General features: G+C 37.5%; 2 protein-coding genes, 1 long non-coding RNA gene and 1 other non-coding gene across 4 annotated transcripts; 2 read left to right on the top strand and 2 right to left on the bottom strand.

Annotated features, from left to right (window-relative positions):
• Window positions 1-1,141: 1,141 nt before the first annotated feature.
• Window positions 1,142-4,630, top strand: LOC113277393. The gene is made up of 5 exons (XR_003324891.1): window positions 1,142-2,146; window positions 2,237-3,014; window positions 3,099-3,181; window positions 3,343-3,461; window positions 4,112-4,630. It is a non-coding gene; the product is annotated as an uncharacterized LOC113277393 (long non-coding RNA).
• A 960-nt stretch (window positions 4,631-5,590) lies between these two features.
• On the top strand, window positions 5,591-5,663 carry TRNAV-UAC. Its single transcript has one exon. It is a non-coding gene; the product is annotated as a tRNA-Val (tRNA).
• Window positions 5,664-20,813: 15,150 nt separating this feature from the next.
• LOC113281483 (myb-related protein 306-like) lies at window positions 20,814-22,533 on the bottom strand. The gene is made up of 3 exons (XM_026530247.1): window positions 22,031-22,533; window positions 21,763-21,892; window positions 20,814-21,661 (listed from the first exon to the last, which is right to left on the bottom strand). Exons 1-3 carry the CDS (start codon window positions 22,161-22,163, stop codon window positions 20,905-20,907), a joined length of 1,020 nt encoding a protein of 339 aa, XP_026386032.1. The 5' UTR covers window positions 22,164-22,533; the 3' UTR covers window positions 20,814-20,904.
• Window positions 22,534-23,504: 971 nt separating this feature from the next.
• On the bottom strand, window positions 23,505-26,957 carry LOC113281484 (nucleolar protein 56-like). The gene is made up of 8 exons (XM_026530248.1): window positions 26,638-26,957; window positions 26,196-26,407; window positions 25,896-26,053; window positions 25,294-25,481; window positions 24,964-25,216; window positions 24,585-24,733; window positions 24,367-24,495; window positions 23,505-24,106 (listed from the first exon to the last, which is right to left on the bottom strand). The coding sequence occupies exons 1-8, from the start codon at window positions 26,840-26,842 to the stop codon at window positions 23,778-23,780; spliced, it is 1,623 nt and encodes a 540-aa protein (XP_026386033.1). The 5' UTR covers window positions 26,843-26,957; the 3' UTR covers window positions 23,505-23,777.
• Between the last annotated feature and the right edge of the window lie 478 nt (window positions 26,958-27,435).

A 27,435-nucleotide genomic window follows, 5' to 3' on the forward strand; every position in this document is an offset into this window, starting at 1 on the left:
TGCCACTGGCATGCACGAACTATGCCAGCCATGCCGCAGTGCCACTGGCATGCGCTAAAGGCCCCACTGTACCATTATCAGGCGCCAACAAGATGTGGCCATAACCAATGGCTACCCTTCCTCATGAGATGCAATCTCGGCCATCCAAGTTCGCACCACTGACAGTCTTGTAGCAAGTTTTAGGCGACCAGCCGAGATGAGCCTAAATCTAGTGGTCATGGCTACGCCAGGTGCCACTCGCACCTCTGTGCCACTGGCATGCACGAACTATATCAGCCATGCCGCAGTGCCACTGGCATATGCTAAAAACGCCACTATGCCATTGTCAGGCATCAACATGGTGTTGCCATAATCGATGGCTACCTTTCCTCACGAGATATAATCTCAGCCGTCCAAGTTCGCTACCGAACTGACAGGCTTGTGGCAATTTTTAGGCGACCGGCCAAGATGATCCTAATAGCATCATATGTTATTTTCCTGCGGCAAGTCTCTTGACTTTGACTTGCCACACGTAGCAAACTGGGGGATACTCATCAGGGTATTGGTCTGGCGGTTTACAGCGTGCGGCGTGCAATACGCCCGTTACAAGAAAGTGTCATGAAGCGGGACGGTTAATGGTGGCAAGAAGTAACGGGTGTAAACGGATCCACTTCCTTCATCACGGAAGCACGATTTCTGACGGTTACACACTCTTCCATCACTCAATCGTTCCCACTTCCTACGAGACCGGGGTACGTTTTATTATGACTTGTATAAATAGGTCTCACCTATTTCCACCAAAGAACAAGTTTTGGTCAGAGAACAACATAGTATCCAGAAATCACCAAAGAACTGATAGCTTTCATTCCGCAAGCCAGTTCCACTTTCTGATACAAGTCATAAAACAGTCACACCTTCAGAATTAACCATTCTGGTCTCAACACTTTCTGCGCTTCCCTCCCTAAGACCAACCCTTCTCCTTCACTTTGTGACCGAAGCAAGCCTGGAACAGTCATTTCTTGGTTTAGGCCAGGATTGTACAGATTGATCTCTCGAATCAAAAGTACAGTGCATTGTTTAGGGTTTATATTTGTTTCTCATCCACATACCCGAATTTACCAAAACCGCCATAAACAATTTTCACCCACAAACAGTAGGTTATCATAATATAGATTTATATGTGTTTCAGTTGAATCGGAAAGACCTCATTGAGAGGAATAGAAGAGGAAGGCAAACATTAAGAAACCCTAGAACTTTATTCTTAGATATTTTTTATCTTCAGTTGATTGTTGGTTTGTTTGGGTTATTTTTTTTAAGTATTCTTTTATAAATTTGTATTTATATGTTGCAGTTGAATCATAAAGACGATTGAGAGGAACGGAATAAGAATGTAAACATACAGAAAACTTTGACCATCGTGTCAATGCTTGATGTAAACTTTAAGATGCTTCTTTTATTTAAATTAATACAACTTCAAGGTTTTTGCAATGGTTGAATTCAAAGATCAAAAGAATTTAAAAATTCTTGCAGCTACCCTTCTGACTTTGGTCATTATATGTCTTTCTGAAGGGTGTGTAGAAAATTCGCGTAGAGTTCCCAGATGCGTATCCATACAAGTCTATTATTGATTCTTGAACAAAAATTCCATCTCAATATTAATGATTTGTGAGCAAACTTACTCATGCAGCCAATGTCCAATGCTTATATTGTTACAAACAGCTAAAGTCTTCAAGGTACTTTCAAGTTTTCACAGTTAAGCCCCATTGATTAACATTTAATCTTGTTTTTCATTCTCTTAAAGTATTGCTTTGGGGAATGCGTTGTTTAACGATTGTACATGTATTTCCACCTATTATCCCATTTAGGAAGCTATTCGCTGCTGAAGTTAATACTCGAAAACGATCACCTCATTTTCTTCATTGGTTTAAAGTGTGAGATTGTGTGTTTTCTTTGTAATGTGTATGTTTATCTAGCTGAATTTCTTGGGTCTGCTTGGTAGGATAGAATTTTTGGACTCTTCCATTTGATTCAATTGAGCCGGTGACATTGAAAAGCATTTTGAGCCCTATGTTATGGTATTGCATGTCATAGTCCAAAAGAACTTTGCATTTGTTCAGTTTGAGACACAAGTTGAATCTACCAAAGATCTTGAATGAAGTCACATGAAGTAAGTTAATTCTCTATATGTCGCTGCTGGATAGTTGATTTCGTTTCCTAAATATTTTCCATTTATAATTTGTTTCTTTGTGATTTGTAGTAAGATGTGTGGCAGGGTGTCTCTGTTGAATGTGACATCAGTATGAGAGCGAGCAAGGTGGTAGGGATGATATTCCTAGAAGAGGAAGAGAATATAGTCGATCTAGAAGTAGAAGTCCAGTGCATCAAAGAAGTAGACCGAGTCCTGATTATGGACAGGCCAACAATCAAATTTATGATAGATAAGGGACCATCGAGCAACAGGGATCGAAGCCTTACCATGGGCGATATCCAGGGTAACAAGGATACGCAAAGCCGCAGAAATACCACTCGCTCACCAGTTTACTGATAATTCAATGGTTGTTCACCAATTCGTCCCTCACCTATTTGTCGTACCCGTTCCCCTGCTGGCAGTTCAACCGTTCATCGATCCCTTGCTGGATGCTTGCCAGTTTTTTGTTCAGCTTATACTTGCTCATTTGTTCCCTACTCGCTCATTTATTCCCCATTCTCTATTTTTTCACTTTCGAAGCCCAACATTCCTGGGAAAACCAAGGCCTTCAGCCTGCAATTTGTGGCGAGATAGTCTATTGTCGGTGGGCTTACTTTGGAGAACCTAGGGTTCCACCCCCAAACTGTGGATATGTCAGCCTTATTAGGTTAACTGTGTAGAAATTTGCTAATGATTTTTCCCAAATGATGCAGGAGTGTAAGATTGAAAGTCACCCTTTCGGAGACGTCTTACTGCATGCAGACTGTAATGTTAAAGAGTATGTGAATGGATGGCCAGTCGGCCATCGTAGTCGCGGATGAATCGACCTCTGTGAAGAAATGTCAAGGTATAGTTCTTGCTTTTCAATCTGCTTCTAATTTATTTTCTTAAAGAAAAAACTTGGTACCAACATTCTCACTTACTTTTGCAGGGAAGTATACATTATCGTCTCCGAATGCTACCAAGCTATACCTTAATATTTGATGTGCCCGAACTTCAAGGAATGCGAGAGAGGTAGACTATTTCTATAATCGTGTTATGCATCAAGTATTAGTAGTAAAAGTCGTATGTTTGTGGTTTATGTATTTTGAATATTTTGATACTACAGCCCCTCATATAACCATATTAACTTAACTGGCACATAATGCTCTGTAGTTTGCTGTGCACTGATCTAGGTCCATTAAGGAACTTGCACGGTAGGCCTTAGCCAATGTGTCTTCCCGTCTTTATCCAGGTGGGATCTTCATTGGTGCAATACTAGATGCCAATGGTATCATTAAAAAGCTTAGAGAAGGTATTTACCCTCCATGGAACTTATATACTGCTGTTTATAATAAGTGAATTTATGGATTCATATTTCCTTTGGTTTTAGCTTACTAGGGTATCACTGAAAACCTCAAAGAACGTTATATACTGTTGTTTATAATAATGGCGTGTTTGGTTAGAGGGAATGGAATCAGTTTCCTGATAATACAATTCCATTCTCATGTTTGGTAAACGGGAATAGAGGGTGGTTAGGAATAGGATTCCCGGAAAATATGGGAATATAAAACCCGTGGGGGTGGTGGGCTTAGGATTCCCACTCTTTAGGGAATAGGATTCCTGGGAGTAGAAATCTCTTCCCGCCATCCAAACACGCTATAAGTGGATTTACAGACTCATATAATAAGTGGATTTACGGAATCATATTTCCTTTGGTTTTATGTTACTACGTTTTACGATGCCTTTATTAGTTCCTTACACAAGCTTATTGTTTGCTTACATTGCGTCCTCAACTTAATATGACCGATGTAATCATATCTTTGATTATCATGGAATCTTGGTTGTACTGACACATTACATACTTTAAATTGTTTTACCAATGCGCATCTTACCTCAAAGGTATTGTTTGTATTACATTGTTACTTCTTTACAGTGACATATACTTTTTTTACAATGACATAGTTTACTGAACCTTGCTCATCAGTTTGGAAGTCATGGTTATAGACCACGTAGCATGATCTGTTACAAATCTGATATGAAGATTAACGTAAAACACTCAAATGCCAATGCATGGAAATCTGAAGTGTCGGTTTTTCTGTTGAATGGAAGGTATCTTTGCTGCTCCAAAATACCACTGCCTACACGGATCCATCCGTTCTTTTTATTTCTCTATTTTGTTTTCAGTAACGACAATACCACAACTTTTACATACACTATACCTATATACTTTTCGGGCCATTGTTGTGATTTGGGTGCTTAGAAGGTTTCACATTAATGTATCAGATGACCTTGGAGAAGTCAACCTAATCGTAGTACCTGCAATATTGGAAAATGTAGTTAGGCTTATCTTGAAAGAAAAAGTCTAATCATTTAGATGGGCTTGAAATTAATGGTTTGGAAAGAGCAGGTAAAACGATTATACCTAATTCTTAATGTAAAGCATTACTCGGTCAATGTTTGAAACAGGGAAAGCTAGAATTTATCATGAATTGTTTGTTAATGAACATGTCTGCCACAAAACCTGTTTCAGAAGTGATTCCACTCAGGTGCATGTAATAATACACAAACTGTAGATGTTTAGGATTATGATCCAATGCCTTCTAAAATGATGACGATCTGTTATATTTTCTGTAAATAGTGTGTTTTACCCAATATTTCAGTGAGCCTGTGACATACTCATCTTAGTTATAGGCCAAAATGAGGAAAAATTTCCACTCTTTCCAATCTTGAGAAAATGTTTCTAGGTAATGTTTTCTCCGTATACTTGCATATGTTTAAACTTATTTTGATCTTTTTTCTTAGATATAATGATCGTATGTACGAGTTAAGACTAAAATAATTTGTTCTTCTGATACTTTAAAATGACTTCAATTTTACTTCGTAGATGAGTAAGATCTTTGTTTTTGTTGAGTGATTGGTCGAGGTCAATCCATCGGAGATGCTGAACTTTAGGAAATGCTACCAATAGCTTGGAGCTTTGGTTTTCGGTATCTTATCGTTGTCTGACTCTAGCTAGGAAAACATAGTTCTATATAATATTTTCTAGTGTATTTTTGAAAATTGAATCACTTCTGCTGAAAATTTAAGGAACCTTTAGGGCTTTGTATGTACCTATATAAAAAAGTGTGTATGACTCTTTCTTCCAATTGTGTTTGGCCATTTCTATTGGGTGGCAGTACAACTGTACTATAAAAAAACCGGCCATCTTGGAAGGAGAAGACTTGAAGATAACGCGATTGCGTTAATGATTGAATTTTTCCTTTATAGAAAGGTAATCAAAAAACAACTCATTTGGCAATTAATGGTTGAACTTCCTCATGATAGTAATTTGAAATATTCAGGTTCCTACTTTATATGCATAGATGTGAAGCCAGACTTTCTAAAAGGTAGTATAAGTATATGATTCACCATGAGTTTGAGGGTTTTTTCATAGTTTTACTTGCTGTCTTATCTCAATTGGTAGAGCACATGGTTTACAACCATGTAGCTGTGGGTTCAATTCCCACAGATGGCACGGAAATCATGTGATTAAACTTTTATATATCGGCGTAATAATGACGAATTTGTGAGTTTTTTGGGTTCTTTTATGTCGTTGTTGATATCTTTTATCATAATATTAAGAACTTCTTGGATAATACTTCCCATTTAGTTCTTGAATTCCGGTTTGGAAAGTTCTTATTGCAGCTTAGATGTTTTTTTTTTTACTATTTTTAAGCGTTTTGTGTAATCGAGTCTTTAGCTCAATAAAGCGTCTCTCATTTTGATCCTACAAGTTTATGATTTGATAATTGTGGAAATCAAGAGAGAGTGAATGGAAGAGTGTTTAACCACTCAGAGGTGAGAGCCCTCTGTTTTATAGATTGAGTATGCACAGTTATAGGAATACCCTAAAAATATCTAAATATTGTTCACAAAACACTGTACACTATTCTTACACAACTTAACCAAATGTACACAGATTATATATGTGAAGAAGGCTTTCTTCACAGACTATACATGTGAAGAGTGTATTCTTCACATGTTCTGTACTACACTAACAAGTATATCCTGATAATGAGACTAATATTTCAACACTCCCCCTCAAGCTGGTTCCTAGATATCTAGCATACCAAGCTTGTCAAGGAAAGAGTTAAATGGTCGATTTGGAACTCCTTTTGTCAGAATGTCTGCAATCTGATTTTCAGTTCTTACAAAAGGAGTGCTGATAACCCCTTATTCCAATTTCTCTTTGATGAAATGCATGTCCACTTCCAAATGCTTGGTTCTGTCATGTTGGACTGCATTGTGAGCAATGTTGATGGCAGCCTTGTTGTCGCAGTGCAACTTCATTGGACCTTTAGGCTTGAAACCAATTTCTGACAAGAGTATTCTTAACCATAGTAGATCGAAAATTCCATGAGCCATAGCTCTGAACTCTGCTTCGGCGCTTGATCTTGCTACGACTGATTGCTTCTTGCTGCACAAAGTTACTAGGTTTCCTCCAACAAATGAACAATAACCAGAGGTAGACCTTCAATCAATCACGGAGCCTTCCCAGTCTGCATCTGTGTATGCTTCAACCTCCGTGTGGTTATTCGGAGAGAATAACAACCTTTTTGTTAGAGAATTGCTCGGTCGAACTCGCATGCGTTGCTATCTCAAGCATGTTTGTCAATGTTAGTGATCAAAACTATAAGTCCTGATTTCTAGTCTATTATAGCTAAGTCTCGGACTAGGATAGAAAGTGTAGTTGAGCTCAAGTACTTCATGGTAATTCATCATACAAGTAGAAGAACTACTCAAGGAACCGGTGGAACTTCTCGACAAAAAGGTATGTGAAGACTTGAACTTATCTGTCACTCAAAAGTCTATCTACTCTATCTCCTACTTCTTGAGACAAAAAGTCGTATGCTATATATATAGACTTAGATTATACACATTTGGTATTTCGAGCCGAGTATACCTCGCCTATCTATATCTCGAAATATGTGTTGGTAAACTTTTCGCTTCGACCAAGTTTATCTTTACCTAGTGACGAAAGTCATGATATGTTTCAATCACTTTGAAAATTGCTTTGGCGAGAAATGGTGTAACAACTGTATAACGTCCTCTAAGAATGTTTCAATGATTGGAATGAGAGTTTAGATTACATAACCAATGGTGGACATAAGCATTGTTGTGGAAACACATTTATGTATAAGTCCTATTCCTTGAACCAAAGTTTGCGAACTTTGTTGATCAAGAGAACCGGAAGAATGGCAAGTGCCAAGTCCGCGAACTCAGTCCGCGAACTGCCGAACTTCTCAAACCCGAGAATTTTTGCTGGAGTTGACAAACTACTTGTGTGAGCTAAGTCCGCGAACTCAGTCCGCGAACCGGCGAAGTTCTCATCCCGAGAATTTCTGCTGGAGTTTGTAAACTTTGTCCGGTGTTTTAAGTCCGCGAACCTAGTCTGCGAACTTGAGAAGGTTATATATCTGAAGATGATTTCTGAACTTACACTTTAAAAAGACTAAAGAATGCAGTTTGCAAACCGAGGCTATAAAAGTTCATGAACCGATTCAAGTGAATCAAATCATCTTTGCTTCAATTGTGTCTTGTGTAGTTACATAAGATTTCCTTACAATTGAACAACTCTCTAACTAGTTCATTTGAGTCATTTGAACTAGTTATGGTGAAGAAAAACATGGTTGATATGAAATGCTCATATGGCTAACCTTTTGGTTAACTATTGTTGAACCAACAATGTACACGTTTGGGTACGGTTAACAAACCTAGAAGCGTGCACTTCATTTGTGTATAACAAGCTAAGTTTTCGATCTAACAGTTGAAAAATATTAGCTTGAATCTAAATGAGATTTTCATCTAACGGTGGATATTGATTGCTTTGTAACTAAGGCAAAACCCTGATTTGAAAGACTATATAAGGGGACATCTAGCAACTCTGCAAAACTAATCCCCACACCTTACGTGTGCTACTAGTTTCCGTGCTAGAGTCAGTTCTCCTTTAACCTTTGGTTTTCTTCTTCTAAAACCAAGTTAACGACTTGAAGACTTCATTGGGATTGTGAAGCCAGATCGATACTAATTTTATCGTAGTTGTGTGATCTGATCTTGCATTTTCTATCGTAATAGTACAATCATATTGATTGGCTAGAGATTGTTTGATTTCTCCGATAGGCAAGATATAAAAAAGTAATCACGAACATCTTCGTCTCATTGTTTGTGATTCCACAACATCTTGTTTCGCTACCATACGATTAAAATTGTAGTGAGGTGATTGATTAATCTAGGCTGTTCTTCGGGAATATAATACCGGACTATCAATTGGTTCCTGTTCACCTTAATTATTATCAAAAGACGGAACAAAAACTTTAGGGTTTTTCTGTGGGAGACAAATTGATCCTTTGATAGACTTGTCTGTGTGAGACAGATTTGTTTATTGTCAAAACCTGCGATTTTGGGTCGTAGCAACTCTTAGTTGAGGGTGAGATCAGCTAAGGGAATCAAGTGTGCAGTATCCTGCTGGGATCAAAGGCGTAGGGAGTACAACTGTACCTTGGATCAGTGGAAGACTGATTGGGGCTCATACAGTCCAGTCCAAAGTTAGCTTGGAGTAGGCTAGTGTCTGTAGCGGCTTAATACAGTGTGTGTTCAATCTGGACTAGGTCCCGGGGGTTTTCTGCATTTGCGGTTTCCTCGTTAACAAAATTTCTGGTGTCTGTGTTATTTCAATTCCGCATTATATTGTTTTATCTTTATAATTGAAATAATACAGGTTGTGCGTTAGATCAATCAATTGGAGAATCCGACCTAACGGTTGTTGATTGATATTGATTGACACTTGGGTATTGGTCTTTGGCACCATCCAAGTTATTCCTTGTATTTGATTAGTACTTGCAGTTTCTGTTTGAGGCAATCAAATCAAGAGAGAGATATAACTCGTTGATATAATTTTAATTGATTGAGTCTTGTTGATTCTCTTAAAATCATATTCGAGTTTGTCCATACAGATTGCTAAGCGAAATATTGGGTGGTGTTGTTAGACCCCCACTTTTTCAATTGGTATCAGAGCAGGCAAACACGTTTAAGACCTTACAAGTCTGCGTTTGTAGCGATCTGACTCTATGGACAGAGGTGCTATCTCTATTAACGTACCACCAGTCTTCGATGACTCTAATTACTTATGGTGGAAAATTGATATGCGAGCTTTTTTTCAAGCGCGTGATTTTCAATCATGGGTATATGTTGTTAATGGATATGATGCTCTCGTTGTGGCAGTTGGAGATGTAAACGTTCCCACGAATATTAGTGAATATAATCCTGCCGAGATAGTTGCTGCAAATCAAAATTCCGATGGTTTAAATGTCATCATACATGCCATTACCCCAAATCTTCAGCACCATGTGTCAAAGTGCACTAGGTCTAAAGATGCTTGGGATATCTTAGAAACCGTATTCGAAGGTAACTCCAGCGAAAAGGAAGCTAGGCTTCAAAACCTTAATTCTGACTGGGAGAACCTTCGTATGGCAGATGAAGATACGTTTGATGATTTTAATCACAAAGTTTCTGAGATTGTTAATGCATCATTTGCATTAAGTAAGATTATTCCTGAAAAGGACATTGTGATGAAAGTTCTCAGATCGCTGTCATCTAGATACGAGTCTAAGAAGCATGCCATCGTTGAGGGAAATAACCTTGATAATCTTTCTAGAAATACATTGGTTGGAAAGCTAAAGATCTTTGATCATGAGCATACATCCAAAATCGGAAAGGATGTTGCCTTTAAAGCACATAGGAACACTAAATTACTTGATAAAAGTAAAAGTGTTTATGTCTCTGAGGATGATCAGTCTGAGGATAATTTTTCGGATGAAGATCTTGACAAAACAGTCTCCTTGATCACAAGACAGTTTAGGGATCTTCTATTGAAGAGAAGTAAACGGTTTTCAAGAGACAAATCTAGGTCGTCAGATAAACCTCACAATCGCGTCCCTCCTAAAAACTGGGATGCTGAAGAGGCTGATGACGAGGATATGCCACAGTGATTTAAGTGTAAAGGTTTTGGTCATTTTGCAAACGAGTGCCCAAATCGTAGAAAATACACTGGGAACAAAGGTCTTGCTGTAACACTTGATGAGATGTTTGAGATCTATGATTCTGATGAAGACAGGAAATCAAGTGTCGGTCTTCTATGTGAAAACATTGATTTTGATAATTGTAGCAATACATATATTAACCTTGATGGTTTCGGTGAAGAGGAGAATCCAATCAAGCTGGAAGAATCAATTGACCCATCCTTTGGAAACGCTGGTTTTAACGTTTCAGGATCCACTATGTGTCTAGCTGCGTTCACACCATAGATTCCTGAATACTATCCAAGTTTGACGTGCTCGTGTTCTCAGAAGGGTCATGAACTATCAATATTTTACAAGTTCAAGCATCAAGTGAGGCACGCCAACAAACTTCAAGGAAGAGCAACTCGATTGGCAAGGAAGCTTAAACTTGCCCAGAAGACTGCTGAGGTATGTAGGATTTTATCTTCGTCTAAGAAGTTGGTTTCCAAAGACAAAATTAGACCATTAGAGAAGAAGGTATGGTCAAATCGTTTTGATAGACAGAAGTCAGAGGATTCCTCTCAAGAGGAAAATGGTGGACAAATTGTTGTTCACCACAACACAAATTAATTGTGTTGTTTGGTAAATCTTGTCTCATGTGCCTGATCAAAAGAGATGAGATTGTGTACTGCTCAGGCTTCAGGAAAAGTTTTTTTTAGGTTTGTGTTTCTTGTCTATCAAATAAAGTAAAGGGTTATTATCGACAATTCTACTCTTTATATAGTTTAGAATTGGGCGTCCACGAACCTGTGTAAAAGGTTGTGAACCCTACATTCCTTTTTCCTCTCTGATATCCTTTATATCTTAAGACTGCTTGTTGAGATTGTGAATTCCACTCACAAAAACCAGTTGTTTATAACTGTTCTCCAAGCATCATGTCTTTGGATGGAAAAGATGTCAACGTGATTGTTAAGCCATCAATCAAGGAAAAAGAGAAATCTCCAGTAACTCCTTCCCCTGAAAATAAAAAGGAGAAATACAAGAAAGCCAAGGGTTGTCGCTTGTAACTCTCAGAAGTTTTCCGATGTTCTTGATGAGTTGAAGGAATTAAGAAAGGGGATTAGTGAAATAAAGGCTCGTGTTTTAAGATCTTTGGAAATTCAGAAAGCCCTGGTTCGACATCATCAGCCAAGACGGTTTGTTAGTATTGACTCCTTCCTCCACGAACCTTATATTCCAATGGATGTTGACGGAAAGGAGTTCGGAAATGATAAAGAATTTCTCAAAGACATTGTTGCCTAGTATGTCTTCTTTTTGGTTTAGTTGGAAGAATAACTAGTGCTTTGAATAGCAATGATTGTGACTACACATAGTTATTATTTTTTATCTTCTTGTGTTATTTTTTAGGTTTATTGGTATAAAATTCTAAAAATATTTGGAGGATGATGTTTTTGCAGTATTAATCTTTATGATTTGTTATATTGCAACTTTTTATGGGATATGTATGTTTGCGTCCGTGAACTTGAAGGTCCAATACTTTGTCAAAAGTAAAGTCGTTCGTGTTCGGTATTCACGTACTGGTAAAAGGATGAATGGACTTTTGGCAAACACAAAAGTTAAGCCTATATTTTCAATTATGTTGATGGAAGATAGGTTAAAATCTTTTATTTTCAAGGATTATGTATATTATTGTTGTTATGCACATAATGATTGAAGATAGTATGAATCCTTGTGTATTCCACAGTATTGATCTTCACTGATCCATATTTTATGTAATACTGTGAGGCTCCGTAATGTGTCTTATGTTGAGCACGATACAACCAAGTTGATTATTTATGATTAGCTTTGTTGGTTGTTCCGTAAGGTACTTTATGTTGAGCATTTTGAACTAAATTAATCATCTTGTTTGGTTATTTAGTTATTGCTCCGTAAGTTTTCTTATGTCGAGCAAAACAATTGACAATTAAATTGATTACTTTTGTAATTAGTTTGGTTGTGTATTCCAATTAGATTAATTATGGGATCTCTTGTAATTAATCTAGTTGAGTATTTTTGTGTCTCCATGAGTTTTCTTATGTTGAGCACAAACAATTGAATTGATCACTTTTTGTTTTTGATTTGATTGCGTATACCGATTAAATTAATCACGGGTTTTACTTGTGATTAATTTGATTGAGTTTTTGGATGTAAAAAAATCATTCTTATGGTTTTTGGTGTCTAATAAAATCCTTTTTTTTTCTTTCGAAATCAAGGTCGCTCTTGTTGTTCTTTCGGGAATGACATCAAATGGGGGAGAGTTCTTTTGAACTTGTGTTTAATGGTCATATCTTGAGGGGTGTGCGGCTGTGGAATTTTAGAGGGGTTATCTTGTATCTTTAAACTCCTTGATGGATGCTATTAGCTTCGGCTATATGATTGCATCTAAATAAGATGATGTGTGTTCTTTCTTTTTAGTCATGAAATGTCTCTTACGGAAATTTCATTATGATCCCATTCTTGTACCTTTGCCAATTTTATTGACAAAAAGGGGGAGAATTAATATGTAGTTCACACTACAAATACATATGGTCTTCGGGTCATTATGTAAGGGGGAGTGGTTTCCATGTGAGATGGAGTATTGACTAAGGGGGAGTGATACATATCACCATAGTATTATTGTTGAAGTTGTGATACAATTGAACTTTGACGCTGTGTAATAATACTATGACACTGTATAACAATGATCGAGACCGATGCTTTCTCATTGTTATAGCTACGGTTCTTCAACAACGATGATGCTAAACTTACAACCTTTGGGATCATTGGAGTACTTGGAAGTGACGAAGATTTCGAGTAATGTTGAAGATTAGACATGTGGAATAGGAGCTACTTAAGTTTCTTTATCTTTTTTGTATTCCATATGTATTGATAGTTTTGTCACTAAAATTGACAAAGGGGGAGATTGTTAGAGCATTGCTCGGTCGAACTCGCATGGGTTGCTATCTCAAGCATGTTTGTCAATGTTAGTGATCAAAACTATAAGTCTTGATTTCTAGTCTATTATAGCTAAGTCTCGGACTAGGATATAACGTGTAGTTGAGCTCAAGGACTTCATGGCGATTCATCATACAAGTAGAAGAACTACTCAAGGAACCGGCGGAACTTCTCGACAAAAAGGTATGTGAAGACTTCAACTTATCTGTCACTCAAAAGTCTATCTACTCTATCTCCTACTTCTTGAGACAAAAAGTCGTATGCTATATATATATACTTAGATTATACACATTTGGTATTTCGAGCCAAGTATACCTCGCCTATCTATATCTCGAAATATGTGTTGGTAAGTTTTTCGCTTCGACCAAGTTTATCTTTACCTAGTGACGAAAGTCATGATATGTTTCAATCACTTTGAAAATTGCTTTGACGAGAAATGGTGTAACAACTATATAACGTCCTCTAAGAATGTTTCAATGAAAGGAATGAGAGTTCAGATTACATAACCAATGGTGGACATAAGCATTGTTGTGGAAACACATTTATGTATAAGTCCTATTCCTTGAACCAAAGTTTTCGAACTTTGTTGATCAAGAGAACCGGAAGAATGGCAAGTGTCAAGTCCGCGAACTCAGTCCGCGAACTTCGAAGTTCTCAAACCCGAGAATTTCTGCTGGAGTTGACAAACTACTTGCGTGAGATAAGTTCGCGAACCGGCGAAGTTCTCATCCGAAAATTTATGCTGGAGTTTGTAAACTCTGTCCAGTGTCTTAAGTCCGCGAACCTAGTCTGCGAACTTGAGAAGGTTATATATCTGAAGATGATTTCTGAACTTAAACTTTAAAAAGACTAAGGAATGCAGTTTGCAAACCGTGGCTATAAAAGTTCATGAACCGATTCAAGTGAATCAAATCATCTTTGCTTCAATTGTGTCTTGTGTAGTTACATAAGATTTACTTGCAATTGAACAACTCTCTAACTAGTTCATTTGAGTCATTTGAACTAGTTATGGTGAAGAAGAACATGGTTGATATGAAATGCTCATATGGCTAACCTTTTGGTTAACTATTGTTGAACCAACAATGTACACATTTGGGTATGGTTAACAAACCTAGAAGCGTGCAATTCATTTGTGTATAACAAGCTAAGTTTTCGATCTAACGGTTGAGAAATATTAGCTTGAATCTAAATCAGGTTTTCATCTAACGGTGAATATTGATTGCTTTGTTACCAAGGCAAAACCCTGATTTGAAAGACTATATAAAGGAGACGTCTAGTATTGTGCAAAACAAATCCCCACACCTTACGTGTGATACTAGTTTGCGTACTAGAGTCGGTTCTCCTTTAACCTTTGGTTTTCTTCTTCTAAAACCAGGTTAATGACTTAAAGACTTCATTGGGATTGTGAAGCCAGACCGATACTACTTTTATCGTAGTTGTGTGATCTGATCTTGCATCTTCTATCGTACGAGTACAATCAGATTGATTGGCTTGAGATTTGATATCTCCGATAGGAAAGATATAAAAAGTAATCACAAACATCTTCGTCTCATTGTTTGTGATTTCACAACATTTTGTTTCGCTACCATAGGATTAAGATTGTTGTGAGGTGATTGATTAATCTAGGCTGTTCTTCGGGAATATAAGACCGGATTATCAATTGGTTCCTGTTCACCTTGATTATTATCAAAAGATGGAACAAAAACTTTAGGGTTTTTCTGTGGGAGACAGATTGATCATTTGATAGACTTGTCTGTGTGAGACAGATTTGTTTATTGTCAAAGCCTGCGATTTTGGGTTGTAGCAACTCTTAGTTGTGGGTGAGATCAGCTAAGGTAATCAAGTGTGCAGTATCCTGCTGGGATCAGAGGCGTAGGGAGTACAACTGTACCTTGGATCAGTGGGAGACTGATTGGGGTTCAACTACAGTCCAGTCTGAAGTTAGCTTGGAGTAGGCTAGTGTCTGTAGCGGCTTAATATAGTGTGTGTTCAATCTGGACTAGGTCCCGGGGTTTTTCTGCATTTGCGGTTTCCTCGTTAACAAAATTTATGGTGTCTGTGTTATTTCAATTTCCTCATTATATTGTTTTATGTTTATAATTGAAATAATACAGGTTGTGCGTTAGATCAATCAATTGGAGAATCCGACCTAACGGTTGTTGATTGATATTAATTGACACTTGGATATTGGTCTTTGGTACCATCCAAGTTATTCCTTGTATTTGATTAGTACTCGCAGTTTCTGTTTGAGAAAATCAAATCAAGAGAGAGATATGAACTCGTTGATATACTTTTAATTGATTGAGTCTTGTTGATTCTCTTAAAAATATATTCGAGTTCGTCCATACAGATTGTTAAGCCAAATATTGAGTGGTGTTGTTAGACCCCCGCTTTTTCACCTTTTGCTGGTGCAGACTTTAGATAACGAAGTATTCGATACACTGCATCCGTATGTGTCTTTCGTGGAGCATGCATAAATTGACTTACAACACTTACAGAGTATGCAATATCAGGACGAGTGTGAGACAGGTAAATCATTTTTCCCACTAATCTTTGATACATTTTTCTGTCCACCGGAATGCCATCGGTGTCTTCTCCCAATTTCTGGTTTGGTTCAACTGGTGTGTCAATAGGCTTGCAACCCAACATTGCTGTCTCAGCTAGAAGATCTAGGACATATTTCCTTTGAGAGATGTAGATGCCATTTTTTGATCTTGGCACTTCGATCCCTAGGAAGTAGCTACAACTATCCTAGGTCCTTTATCTCAAATTCTTTTGCTAAGTAAGATTTTACCTTCCCCATTTCTTCCACATCATCACCTGTCATTATGATGTCATCCACATACACAATAAGCATGGTGAGTTTTCCAGTTTTTGAACGTTTGAGAAACAAGGTATGATCTGTCTGACTTTGACGAAATCCATATCTCCGCATACTTTCGGTAAACCTTCCAAACCATGCCCTAGGGGACTGCTTCAAACCATACAAGAATTTCTTCAACTTGCATACTTTTCCTTCATTAGCGGTTGTTTGAAATCCAGGAGGAATGTCCATATATACTTCCTCTTCCAAATCACCATAAAGAAAAGCATTCTTCACATCAAACTGTTGAAGTGGCCAATCCTTGTTTGCTGCCAAAGATAACAAGATACGGATAGTGTTCATCTTAGCAACATGAGCAAAGGTTTCTTGGTAGTCTATTCCATAAGTCTGAGTATAGACCTTGGATACTAATCTTGCTTTATATCGTTCAATAGTTCCATCAGACTTGTACTTCATAGTGAAGACCCACTTGCAGCCAACGGTTTTCTTTCCTATTGATAACTCGACCTCTTCCCATGTGAAATACTCGTTAGAGCTTTCTTTTCTACTTTCAAAGCTTGCTTCCACTTTGGATCATCAAGTGCATCTTCAACCCTTTTAGGGATTATGACGGACGATAATTTATTTGCAAATGTAGCATAAGAGGGTGACAGACGATGAGTAGACACACAGTTGGCAATAAGATGATCAATAGAATACCCATATCGAGTTGGAGTTTTACGTATACGAGTAGGGTATCTATCTTCCTCAACATTTGTGGACTCATCAGCTACGTCAACATCTCTGGCATTTGTTGACTCATCAGCTGAAATATCATTTTCACTAACTCTTAAGGTTGTCTCAGCAGGAAATTTAGGAGGTTCTGATTCCGCTACCTGGGGAACCTTGTCTCTTCGTCTGTAAACCTGAACTGACGGAGTAACGACCTGCGGTTGAGGAGTGACATTTTCCTTAGATAATGAACCAGGAAGATCAAACAAAGGTTGGTCTTCACAATACATTATATGCTCCCCTGAAGAGAAGCTGTTGAATACTATGAGAAGTAGGCTTGGTCTTCACAAAAAGTTACATCCATGGATACATATATCTTTCCCTTAGGAGGGTGACAACACCTATAGCATTTCTGGGTAGCTGAATATCCCAAGAAAACACACTTGAGAGCTCTTGGATCCGATTTACTCCTATCTTGTTTATGGACATGCACATAGCAAACACAGCCAAATACTTTTGTAGGAGTAAAGCCATGAGGTTGACATGAAATACCAGAAGAAAGGACATCACCAGGTGTTTGAAAATTTAGAACCTGAGAAGGTATCTTGTTAATCAGTTGTGCCGCAGTAATGACAACATCACCCCAAAATATTTTTGGCACATTCATTTGGAATAACAAGCACCTAGTGACTTCTAATAGGTGACGATTTTTCCGTTCAGAACTCCATTTTGTTGAGGATTATCAGTACAAGAGGTTTGATGAACAATCCCATGTTCCAAGAAGTAAGGGGACATACATTGCTTCATATACTCACCACCTCTATCAGATCTTAGCACTTGAATTTTTTTGTCAAACTGGGTAAGAACAAACTTATAAAAGTTCTTGGAGACATCATGAACATCACTCTTATATTTCAATAAGTTTACCCAAGAGACTCGAGAATAATCATCAATAAAGGTAACAAACCAACGAAAACCAAAAGCAGTAGTGACACGTGAAGGATCCCAGACATCAATGTGTATAATAGCAAAAGGAGATAAACTTCTATTCATGCTTAAAGGATAAGAAACACGATGATGTTTATCTAGCTCACATGCTTCACAATGAAATTTAGATATATTAAGTTCTGAAAACAACTTAGGAAACAACCTTTGAAAATACCCAAAAGAATGATGTCCTAATTGTTTATGCCATATCCAGACTTTCTCTTCAGAAATAGATTCACTTGTTGATTTGTATGCTCTTGTGCTGCTTTCTTGTTCCATCTCTTTTAACTCAAGGTAGTAGAGACCTCTTCTCTCCTTACCATGACCAATGGTCTTCCCTGTGCGAAGATCCTGAAAAACACAATGTGTGTCACAGAAGGTAACACAACATTTTAATGCTTTAGTTATCTGACTGATGAAGAGAAGATTGCAGGAGAGATTTGGGACATGTAACACCGTAGAAAGGGACATGGAGCTAGTTATTGGAATATTTCCTTCACCAGAGACAATAGTTGGTTTACTAGGATTGGGATTGTAAGTGGAAAACATATTAGATTTGGTAGACATGTGATCAGTTGCTCCACTATCAACAATCCAAGAATCCTTAGGTTGTTCACCTGAAGGTCTAGTTGCATTACCAAAGGTGCCTTTGTTACCTGATTGAGCCATAGAAGTAGACCCAACAAAATTCTCCTTGGAAGACATCATTCGTGCATAGTCCTTTATCATTTGCTCCATTTGGGCTTGAGAGGGTTGGGAAGAAATACTAGTTGATGTAGATGGAAATTCCTCCTCATCAGTTGTGTGATACGCTCTTGGGCCAGCATTGCGACCACCTCTTCTTCCTCCACCACTGCCACTAGAGAAACCCCCTCTCCTATTACCATTCTGCCATTGTGGGCGTCCATTAAGCTTGAAGCATGTCTCCCTAGTATGCCTTCTCTTGTTACAATTGTCACAATATAGTGAGTCTTTCTCGTCAGGCTTGCGGTTGTTTCCTGATGTGACTGTTGGAACATGGGTGGAGGTGGTAACATCCTTCAATGCTGAACTTTCTTGAGCCACTGGAGATGTCATAGCAACCCTGCGAAGTTCTTCAGACCTCACAATTCCGTAGACTCCCCGAAGTGTAGGAAATGGATCCTTTCCCAGTATTTGAATTCTAATGGGGTCAAAATCTAAGTCTAGACCTGCAAGGAACTCAATAATTCGACCCTTTTCAATTCTCTTCTTCAACTTAGTGGTGTCAGCAACACACTCCATGTCACGCGGCTGGATGAAATCAAGTTCTTGCCACAAAGCTTGAAGAGCATTATAGTAGACTGACAAGGGTCTACTATTTTGCCTTGTCTCTGTAACTCTACAATTCAACTCATATATTTGCGTAGCATCACTACTCACCACATAAATATGAGAAACTGCATCCCACAGTTCTTTTGCAGTGGTTAGGTGCATAAAACTACTCCTTAAATCAGGAGACATGGAGTCCAACAACCAACTCATTATTAGGGCATTTTCCCACCCACGTCTCATGTGTAGGGTCTGAGATTTCTGGACATGCCTTGCTTCCAGTCAAATACCCAATCTTTCCTTTACCAGTGATGTAAAGCTTCACCCACTGATACCATACAAGATAGTTGGAATCATACAACTTAGATGATGTCATCTTGACATTCATACTATCATTGTGAGATAAATCTAGAGGTGTTGAACTCCTAGAGTTAGATAAACTATTGTTCTCAGAAGTGCTAGCCATAGATCTAACTTAACTCAACAAATAAAGACAAACTTCAAGGAAAAAAAGAACTTACAAACAGCCACAGGTTTTTCAAGAACGGCAGTTTGCAGCTGCTTTGAAACAACTTTAGGATCTAACTTCAAGATCTTAATCACAAATCGAAGCAATAGTAGATCGAGCTAAGATGGGTTCTCTCTTCTTTCTCTCTTGAGCTCTGATACCATGTGGAAATCAAGAGAGAATGAATGGAAGAGTGTTTAACCATTCAGAGGTGAAAGCCCTCTGTTTTATAGATTGAGTACGCACAGTTACAAAAATACCCTAAAAATATCTAAATAATGTTCACAAAACACTATACACTATTCTTACACAACCTAACCAAATGTACACAGATTATATCTGTGAAGAAGGCTTTCTTCACGGACTATACATGTGAAGAGTGTATTCTTCACATGTTCTATACTACACTAACAAGTATATCCTGATCATGAGACTAATATTTCAACAATGGTATCAAAAGAACCCGGGTATTCTGAAGTGAGTGAACAGAACTAAATTACGCCGTACTCCTGCAAGATATTGCCAACTTCTGTTTAATATGGATTCTCATTGTTGGTTTATATATTGAATTTTCATGCTTCCAGGAATTGATAGTAATGAAAACTCGCCATATGTATGTTTGTTTAGACCAACTGATGCTACACATATCGAGACCATGGATTATTTGCAGAAAATTTTCTAAGCCTGCTATTCTCTTTTGGTCATTTTCTGAGCTTGCTATCTAATGATGCTCTATTGTCTTGCAAATTTTGACATATTGGTGAATTACTGGGAGCTCGCCTTCGTATGCTACGTTTCTTCTTCAAGATTCAATTAGGAGGGCTATCCTAAGACCTAAGTGATGAACCAGGTATTTTGGATTAGTGTTGCAGCCACATGATGAGCTTTTATATTTGCATCTCATATAGTTTAAAAGCACCAGAGTGGTGTCAGATATTTATCTCAATTTAGATTTGCAGTTCCATCTTATTTAATGCATCACCTTTTTTCCCATTTTAATTAACATTATTTCCTATGAGGCAGTTTGAGCTAGCTTTTGTGGACTTCAACAATTTCCTGGATGTTCTAAGACGAGTTGCTAGCATAAGTTATCGTCGATGAAGCACATTGTGCAAGGTACGCCTTCCTTCTTTTTGATGGATAATAGGTTTGCATGTGTCGACGAATATGATTCTATTTTTGTCAAAATAATCTTCGATGTTGATTTTCGTTCTGAAATTTCTTTCTACCTCATGAGTGATTTTCTTTTTGACTCATAAATTCACGCAACAAAAAATAGTGCTTAATTTGTGTATAACAACTTATACTGATTACCGATAGACAGTGTCCTAATTATCAAACATTACATGTAGATTCGATATATTCTTTTATCGTATAGCCAATAATACATTTACACGTACAGTTATCGAAATATGATCTTCAGGGACTACATATCATGACCAAAACTATGATCATCATTTAATGAAGACAATTCTACAATACCTTGACGTACTGCTGCTTCATCTAGGAGCCATTTCTCAAACAACCTAAATGGTTGTTGCTGTTGTTGCTGGCCGTTCTCCACTAAATTTTGGATGGTATTTGTTTCCGGAAAAGATCTCATTTTCTGGTCAAGGTCGATATCATTTGATGATGTAGATAATTTCTCCCAAGGTATGTTGCAGTTCATATTCTCAAAAGATAAAAGTGAATCAAAATCTTCATGTGACGAAGATATGATATCACAGCTTTCTTGCTCATGATGATGAAGTTTATTCCCCGTTTCTTCCTCTTTATTGCTTTCAATAGGAGGACTGGTATTTGGCAAAATATATTTCTTATTAGAATTAAGTTTCGGAGACGATCTCATCCATCCTTCTAAGAGTCTTGAAATGTTTTCCGTACTTGAAGCGTAAGTAGCACCACCACTAGTAGTAGTAGTTGTACCGTGGTTAATCATGATATGATGATCAAGTAGTGATGGATTAGTAGTACTTCGGTCATCTGATTTGTCAGTGTAGCACAAATCATGATGTCGATGAGCGAAAATAGTTGAGTTTGATGCAATCACTTGATGAAGAGGAGGCGAAGGAGGATTTAATGCTGATTGAAATTTATTGATCTTTTTCTTCAAGTGTGTATTCCAATAATTCTTTATATCATTGTCTGTTCTTTGTGGAAGGTATGAAGCTATTGCTGCCCATCTATGCACAAGAGAATCCCAAAAACATAGTCAGCACACATAGATTCTTGAGTTCAAAACTCATCACCACCGAAATTCCTGATAAAAAGAAGAGAGAATTACTTGTTGCCCAATAAGGACCGGAGATGAATAATCATTCCTTCTTCATGGGGAGTAAAATTACCGCGCTTGATTCCGGGTCTAAGGTAATTAGTCCATCTTAGCCTGCAGCTCTTGCTGCATCTCATCAACCCTAAATTTTCAACAGAAATTACAAACATGTATTTCTCGAAGTTACTTTTTTTTTTTTTTTTTGAATATCATTTCTCAAGGATATATTATAACATTATAAAAAGAAACCCAATGTTTATGCAAATTTTGTTGAACTTACCAGTGTTAGTAGGAACTAATCTCCAGTTTCCTGGTCCATTTTGTTGAATGTACGAAACTAAGATGATATCTTCTTCAGGTGTCCATGGACCTTTCTTGATTCCTACCTTATCACAGCAAGGAGGTCTTCCCATTCAACTCCTGTATGTATAGGCCTAAACTCTCTATAACATATATATAATATATATTCCCTAGCTAGTCCCTAAATTAAAAAAGCTTTAGCTATTTATTTATTTTCACACACTACTAGACCTAAACCTTTTCTTCTTCTTCTTCTTCTTCTTTCACTATTTTGAGACAAATAATAAGTTTTCATGAACATGTGATTCTTTATATACAAGATGACTAAGAGAAAAGTTGACTGTGATGCATACAAAAGCTGAGAGGGTTTATCATCTACCACCCTGACTCACTCTTCCTTGCTGTCCAACAAATTAAGTCAAGTATTTAATAAGATGACCAACAAAGTCAGCTTAATTATCAATAACTTTTCTCTTTTTAGATCACAGGGATTAGCACTCTTTCTCTCAAAAAAAAAAGTAGAAAACTTCTTAATTTTAATTCCCACCACTAACACTATCATTAAATTCTTTCTATCTACTTGCCCATCATCTTTAAGTTTTGGTTTTAACTTTGAAGTAAGGACTTCTGATGATGTAATTGAAAGCCTAATCAAATGGAATATATACTTACTTGGGTTTTTGAAAATGTTATAATTTGGCAAGTTTACATTATTTTGATCTCGAGTTAAAGAACAAGTTAATCACTTTAACACGTTTAAGTGATTAAACTTTAGTGTTGATTAGTAATGTCTTCAATGCTATCACCAAACAAGTTTTTTTTTTTTTTTTTACATGGAGTGTACCCTACCTTGCTTGTGTGGTTATTGTTTTGACGATATGACTACATAATAAACATTTCTCATCAAGGAATTAAGTTTTCTTCATGGCATCTAAAATTGACATTTCAGTGATGTGATTAGTTTCTTGTAAAGGTGAAAGAACAGGATCATATTTGAGAGAGAAACAAGCAAGAGAGATGTTTAAGTGCTGTATCCAATTGTCGCTCGATAATGCATTTAATAACATGCCCTCCCAAGTAGGGTCTTTGGGTTTGTTACCTATGTACCTTCGTTCTTACTGTTAAATAAAAAAATCTAAAAGTACTGCATCATCAAAAACAGTCATAAGTGTCTAATTGATAAGTTGCACTTACCGGAACCGCGATTGAACAAAGATTTGCTGGAAATTAGATCAGCTCCGTCTGGTAACTTTGGGCTGCGAAGTCGCCCCTCCCTGTGTTTATCTTCTGTTGGTCCTTTGTGAAGCCTAAAAACTTCACACGGGTGTCCTCAAATATACTTGGGCCATTTTGATAAAACCTGCATTCACTATTCATTTCACGATCCCGTGTACGACCCGGGTGAGGGAATGGGGGACAAAAGTGGCGGGGCCACCTAGTAGTTCTCTCTAGTCTTTTTCCCGTAATTATACTTGGTAGGGATTGAATTAATACATCTGCAACGAGTCCATAGTTTCCAGATACAAATGCTAGTTCTGAACAAGGAGAGAATGGACCAGTTTCAATTGAATGTTGAAGCATGGTCAATTCTTAGCGTCTCAAAGAAACTAAAGTCACTTTTTTTTTTTCCGAAGCTTAACTATGCAAAATGAAAAAAAAAAAAAACCCTAAATAAACATCATATATCACAGTACTGATTGACAGCACAAATTATTAAGAGCTCTCACTCATCCTTCCTGCTTTTCATACTTCTTTTTTTTCTTCTTTACTTCAGTGGCAGTTTGAGTATCTTCTTCATCTACATTTTTGCTCTTCTTCTTTTTCTTCTTGCCACTGGTGTTCTCCAACTCTGGAGCCTGCTCTTGCTCTTCGACCAATTTGCGTTTCTCCTTCTTTTTCTTCTTCTTTTCCGGTGTAGGTTCCTCTGGAGCGTCGCCGTTAGTAGTGGTGGATGGTTTACCTTCATCCATAGCTTCACCTTTTGATTTCTTCTTTTCTCTTTTCTTTGTTGAAACATCAGCAGCAGATCCATCTTCAACATCCATCTTCTCTCCATCTGTTAAAAAGTGCAACAACAGCACGCTCGAATTAGGTAGATTAGAAATTGTATCTATATGACTTGGGAGAGCACCACAAACAACGGAACATGCATATTCAAAAATTATTAAATAGCCCAATTTTGATTTGTAATCCCTAATTTATTTCTGTATCATACACAGGATTCCTACTTGCATCGCACTTCATGCAAATTGATCCTCTTAACTCTAACTTCAGGCATATAAGCAAATAAACCCCAGTAGCATTTTCCACCCTTACCTTCGTTCTGAATAATCGCAGCTTTCATCACATCAACATTCTTGCGAGGGGCAATGCCCTTATCATAAAAGTCCAGCCTCTCTTCAACCTGTTCACGAAGCTTCTCCCCAAAAATGGTGGAGCTCGTCTCTGTTGCAAGAGATAACACACTTGGAAATGAGCTGGAAATATTCTGGATAAAACTGGATGCCAAAATGGAAGTAATGAGGAAGAGTTACCTGAGAAACAATCAATACGAGATGCAATAGAACACTTGTTTGCAAGATAGCGAGCCATTCGTCCTTTGTTTTTTGCAGATGCGCGCCCAATGAAGGAAGAATGGAAAATGAGACCGTATTTTGGAGTGTTCCCTCGGGTTTTCAATGCCCTGGACATGAGAATACGAACAAAGGGAATTAGAATCCACATTCATTCTCACAGGGAATATAGAACTGAACACTTAGTGCAACATATAAATGATTTCAAACAGGACCCACAAAATTTACACTTCTAACAACCATCTTAACACTTGTAAAACCAGTTAAATCTAGTTAAAAGCAAAATGAGTTACCCAAGATAATGTATAACAAAAATGAGCATCAAAAACTGAATAAAAACCTGAAGAGAGCCTTCTCTGCACCAAGGATCTGAAGAGTGGAAGAAGGGCATTTGGCCAAATTTGTGAGACTACCTGCATGAGAAATCAAACGAGCCCCAACCATTTCACCAATAAGAGAAGCCAAATTTGGTGCTATGTCATTCATTTTTGTGACCAGATATTCATGAAGGTTTTTCCTGTATTCAGCGAGGTCCATAACTCTCTGAGCAAACTGCTTGACATTAATCAAGTCGATAGGGGACAAATCTTGTCCTACAGGGATTTAAAATCACAAGATCAACAGAGTGCGAGACAACATAATCCCAAATTAAATAGGTGCTAATTCTTACCCATGGAAGCTTTGGCTGCTTCGACAATTTCCTTTGCTTTGTCTTCATCCCCGAGTATCTCAGTTAAACCTAGGATTTTGTCTTCAGAAAGCTCTGATTTGTTCTCCACAAATTTTGCAACCTTAGCATAGAGATAATTATCATTGACAATCTTCACTAGCTCTGGGAAATGCCAAGAGTACCATTCCCTGCACAAGGGTCACATGCTTTTCATCTTAAGTATGGAAAAAACAAAGGAGCAGCACTTAAGCAGAGAATAAAAGAATAAAAAACAAAAGCTGAGATTGCCACCAAATTTCTTACTAAAAGCTCAAACAACTTATTCTGGCACTTAAACATCGCTACTAGTTCAAAAGTTGCAGCTAAATTAAAAATTGAGAAAAGCTAGCAGGCTACTCCCTAAAAGAATACCCCGGTGCTAGTATCAACACCTCTCTCAAAATTTCCAAACCTTCAATTTTTTTTCCAGACAAAGTAAAACAAATCAGTTTTCTACTGACAAACAACCATGTACACAGATTTTCCTAGTATCAACATAACGCAAACAAAATTTTCCTTATACTGTAAACTTACGAATCCAAAGTAATAAAAACTGGACAAACCTGACTCTCATGGAGAAAGAATTAACATCTTTGTCAAGGGTATCAAGCATGAAGATGGCCTGAATGACCATATTATCCACCCGGTTAACATTGAACTTAACCTTAGCTCTGCTGTAACTATGCCCCAAACCAAGCTGAGCTTTCTCTAGATCCGTAGGCTATAAGATAAACATACAAAGTATTAAAAAGAACAAATATCGGCACACACAACAGATAAGAGCAAAAAGGAAAGATAGGAGATGGAGTTAGAAAATCGGCAGAATGCACGCCCTAAAAAAACTGTGAAGTTTAAATGCAAACCTTTAGGTCTTTGATAAACCTATCAAAATGCAACCTAATGCCACGAAGAAGTTCGAGAACAAACTCATTACTTTGGCACGGAATTTTAGTCTCTTCAGATATATGTGATCCAATCTTTGGTTCAGCAAGTCCTAAACTAAACTTTGGTTTCTTCCCTTCCTTAATTTTAAGATTCAACTCCAAGAAATTCCTCAACTCATCAGTCATAATCCCTAATAAACTCAAAACAGACAAAGAACATAAATCATACTTCCACAAGAAATTCCTTAAAAACCCAAAATAAAAAAAGCTACCATAAATCACAATTTCATAAGAAATTCCCCGACCATCAATCATAATATCCATAATCTTAAAACATATATAAACCATCAGAATCAACAACAAAATCTTAATATTTAATTTGACTGTTAAATTACTAATGATTGAAATTCTGATAACTTACCTTCAGAGACAGCGTTGCATTGATCGAGTGCATCGAGGGCAGAAGAAAAAGGATGAAAAGCAACAAGCTTTACTACTTTACCAAAACGATTAAGATCAGTAACTGAGTTACTTACTGCTTCAGTGTTTTGACCTATTTCATCAATACCATGAGCATCAAAAAGGGCAAAACCTGATGCTGATTCAAATAGAACTTTTAACTTCATTGGAGAGGTTTGTTTGCTGTGCTTCCTCTCACTAGATTTTTTCTAGGGTTTTGGAGGCAACACGGAGGAGAGGAAGTGGTGATGGAGAGACGACAAGGGTTTAGTGAAGAAAGCGATATAAATGCACTGGCAACTGGGTGATATAAAGTAGTCGACTTGTCGGTATCGGCCGTCGAGAAGTGTTCCACGATTTCAGTGAGACGAGATTTTCATTGTAACTCGTCCTTGGTTCGCTTGATTAGTTGATTGGACTAACTCAGTCGAAATTTCCCTTCAGACTCGTTCTTGTATAGGTTGACTCGTTTTTTGTTTTATAATTATTTCACGGAAAACGAACCAGACTATTGAACCCGGCTTGATTGGGTGTACCCAGATTTTTTGGGGTATACCCAATTTTAAGTGGACTCTTTTTAAGGGCTAAGGGGGTCCTAATGGGTGAAGTTACAATACTACCCTTACCCTTTATAATCCTTATTACCCTAATCAGTTATCATTTTCATTTCATCTTCTCTTCTTCTTCTCCTCCACCTCTACCTTACCGGCTTCTCCATCCCCCACCATTGAAAACTCGTCGATTAATTCGTCGTAATCGT

Source organism: Papaver somniferum, chromosome 5 (assembly GCF_003573695.1).
Source record: "Papaver somniferum cultivar HN1 chromosome 5, ASM357369v1, whole genome shotgun sequence".
Classification (NCBI taxonomy): Eukaryota; Viridiplantae; Streptophyta; class Magnoliopsida; order Ranunculales; family Papaveraceae; genus Papaver; species Papaver somniferum.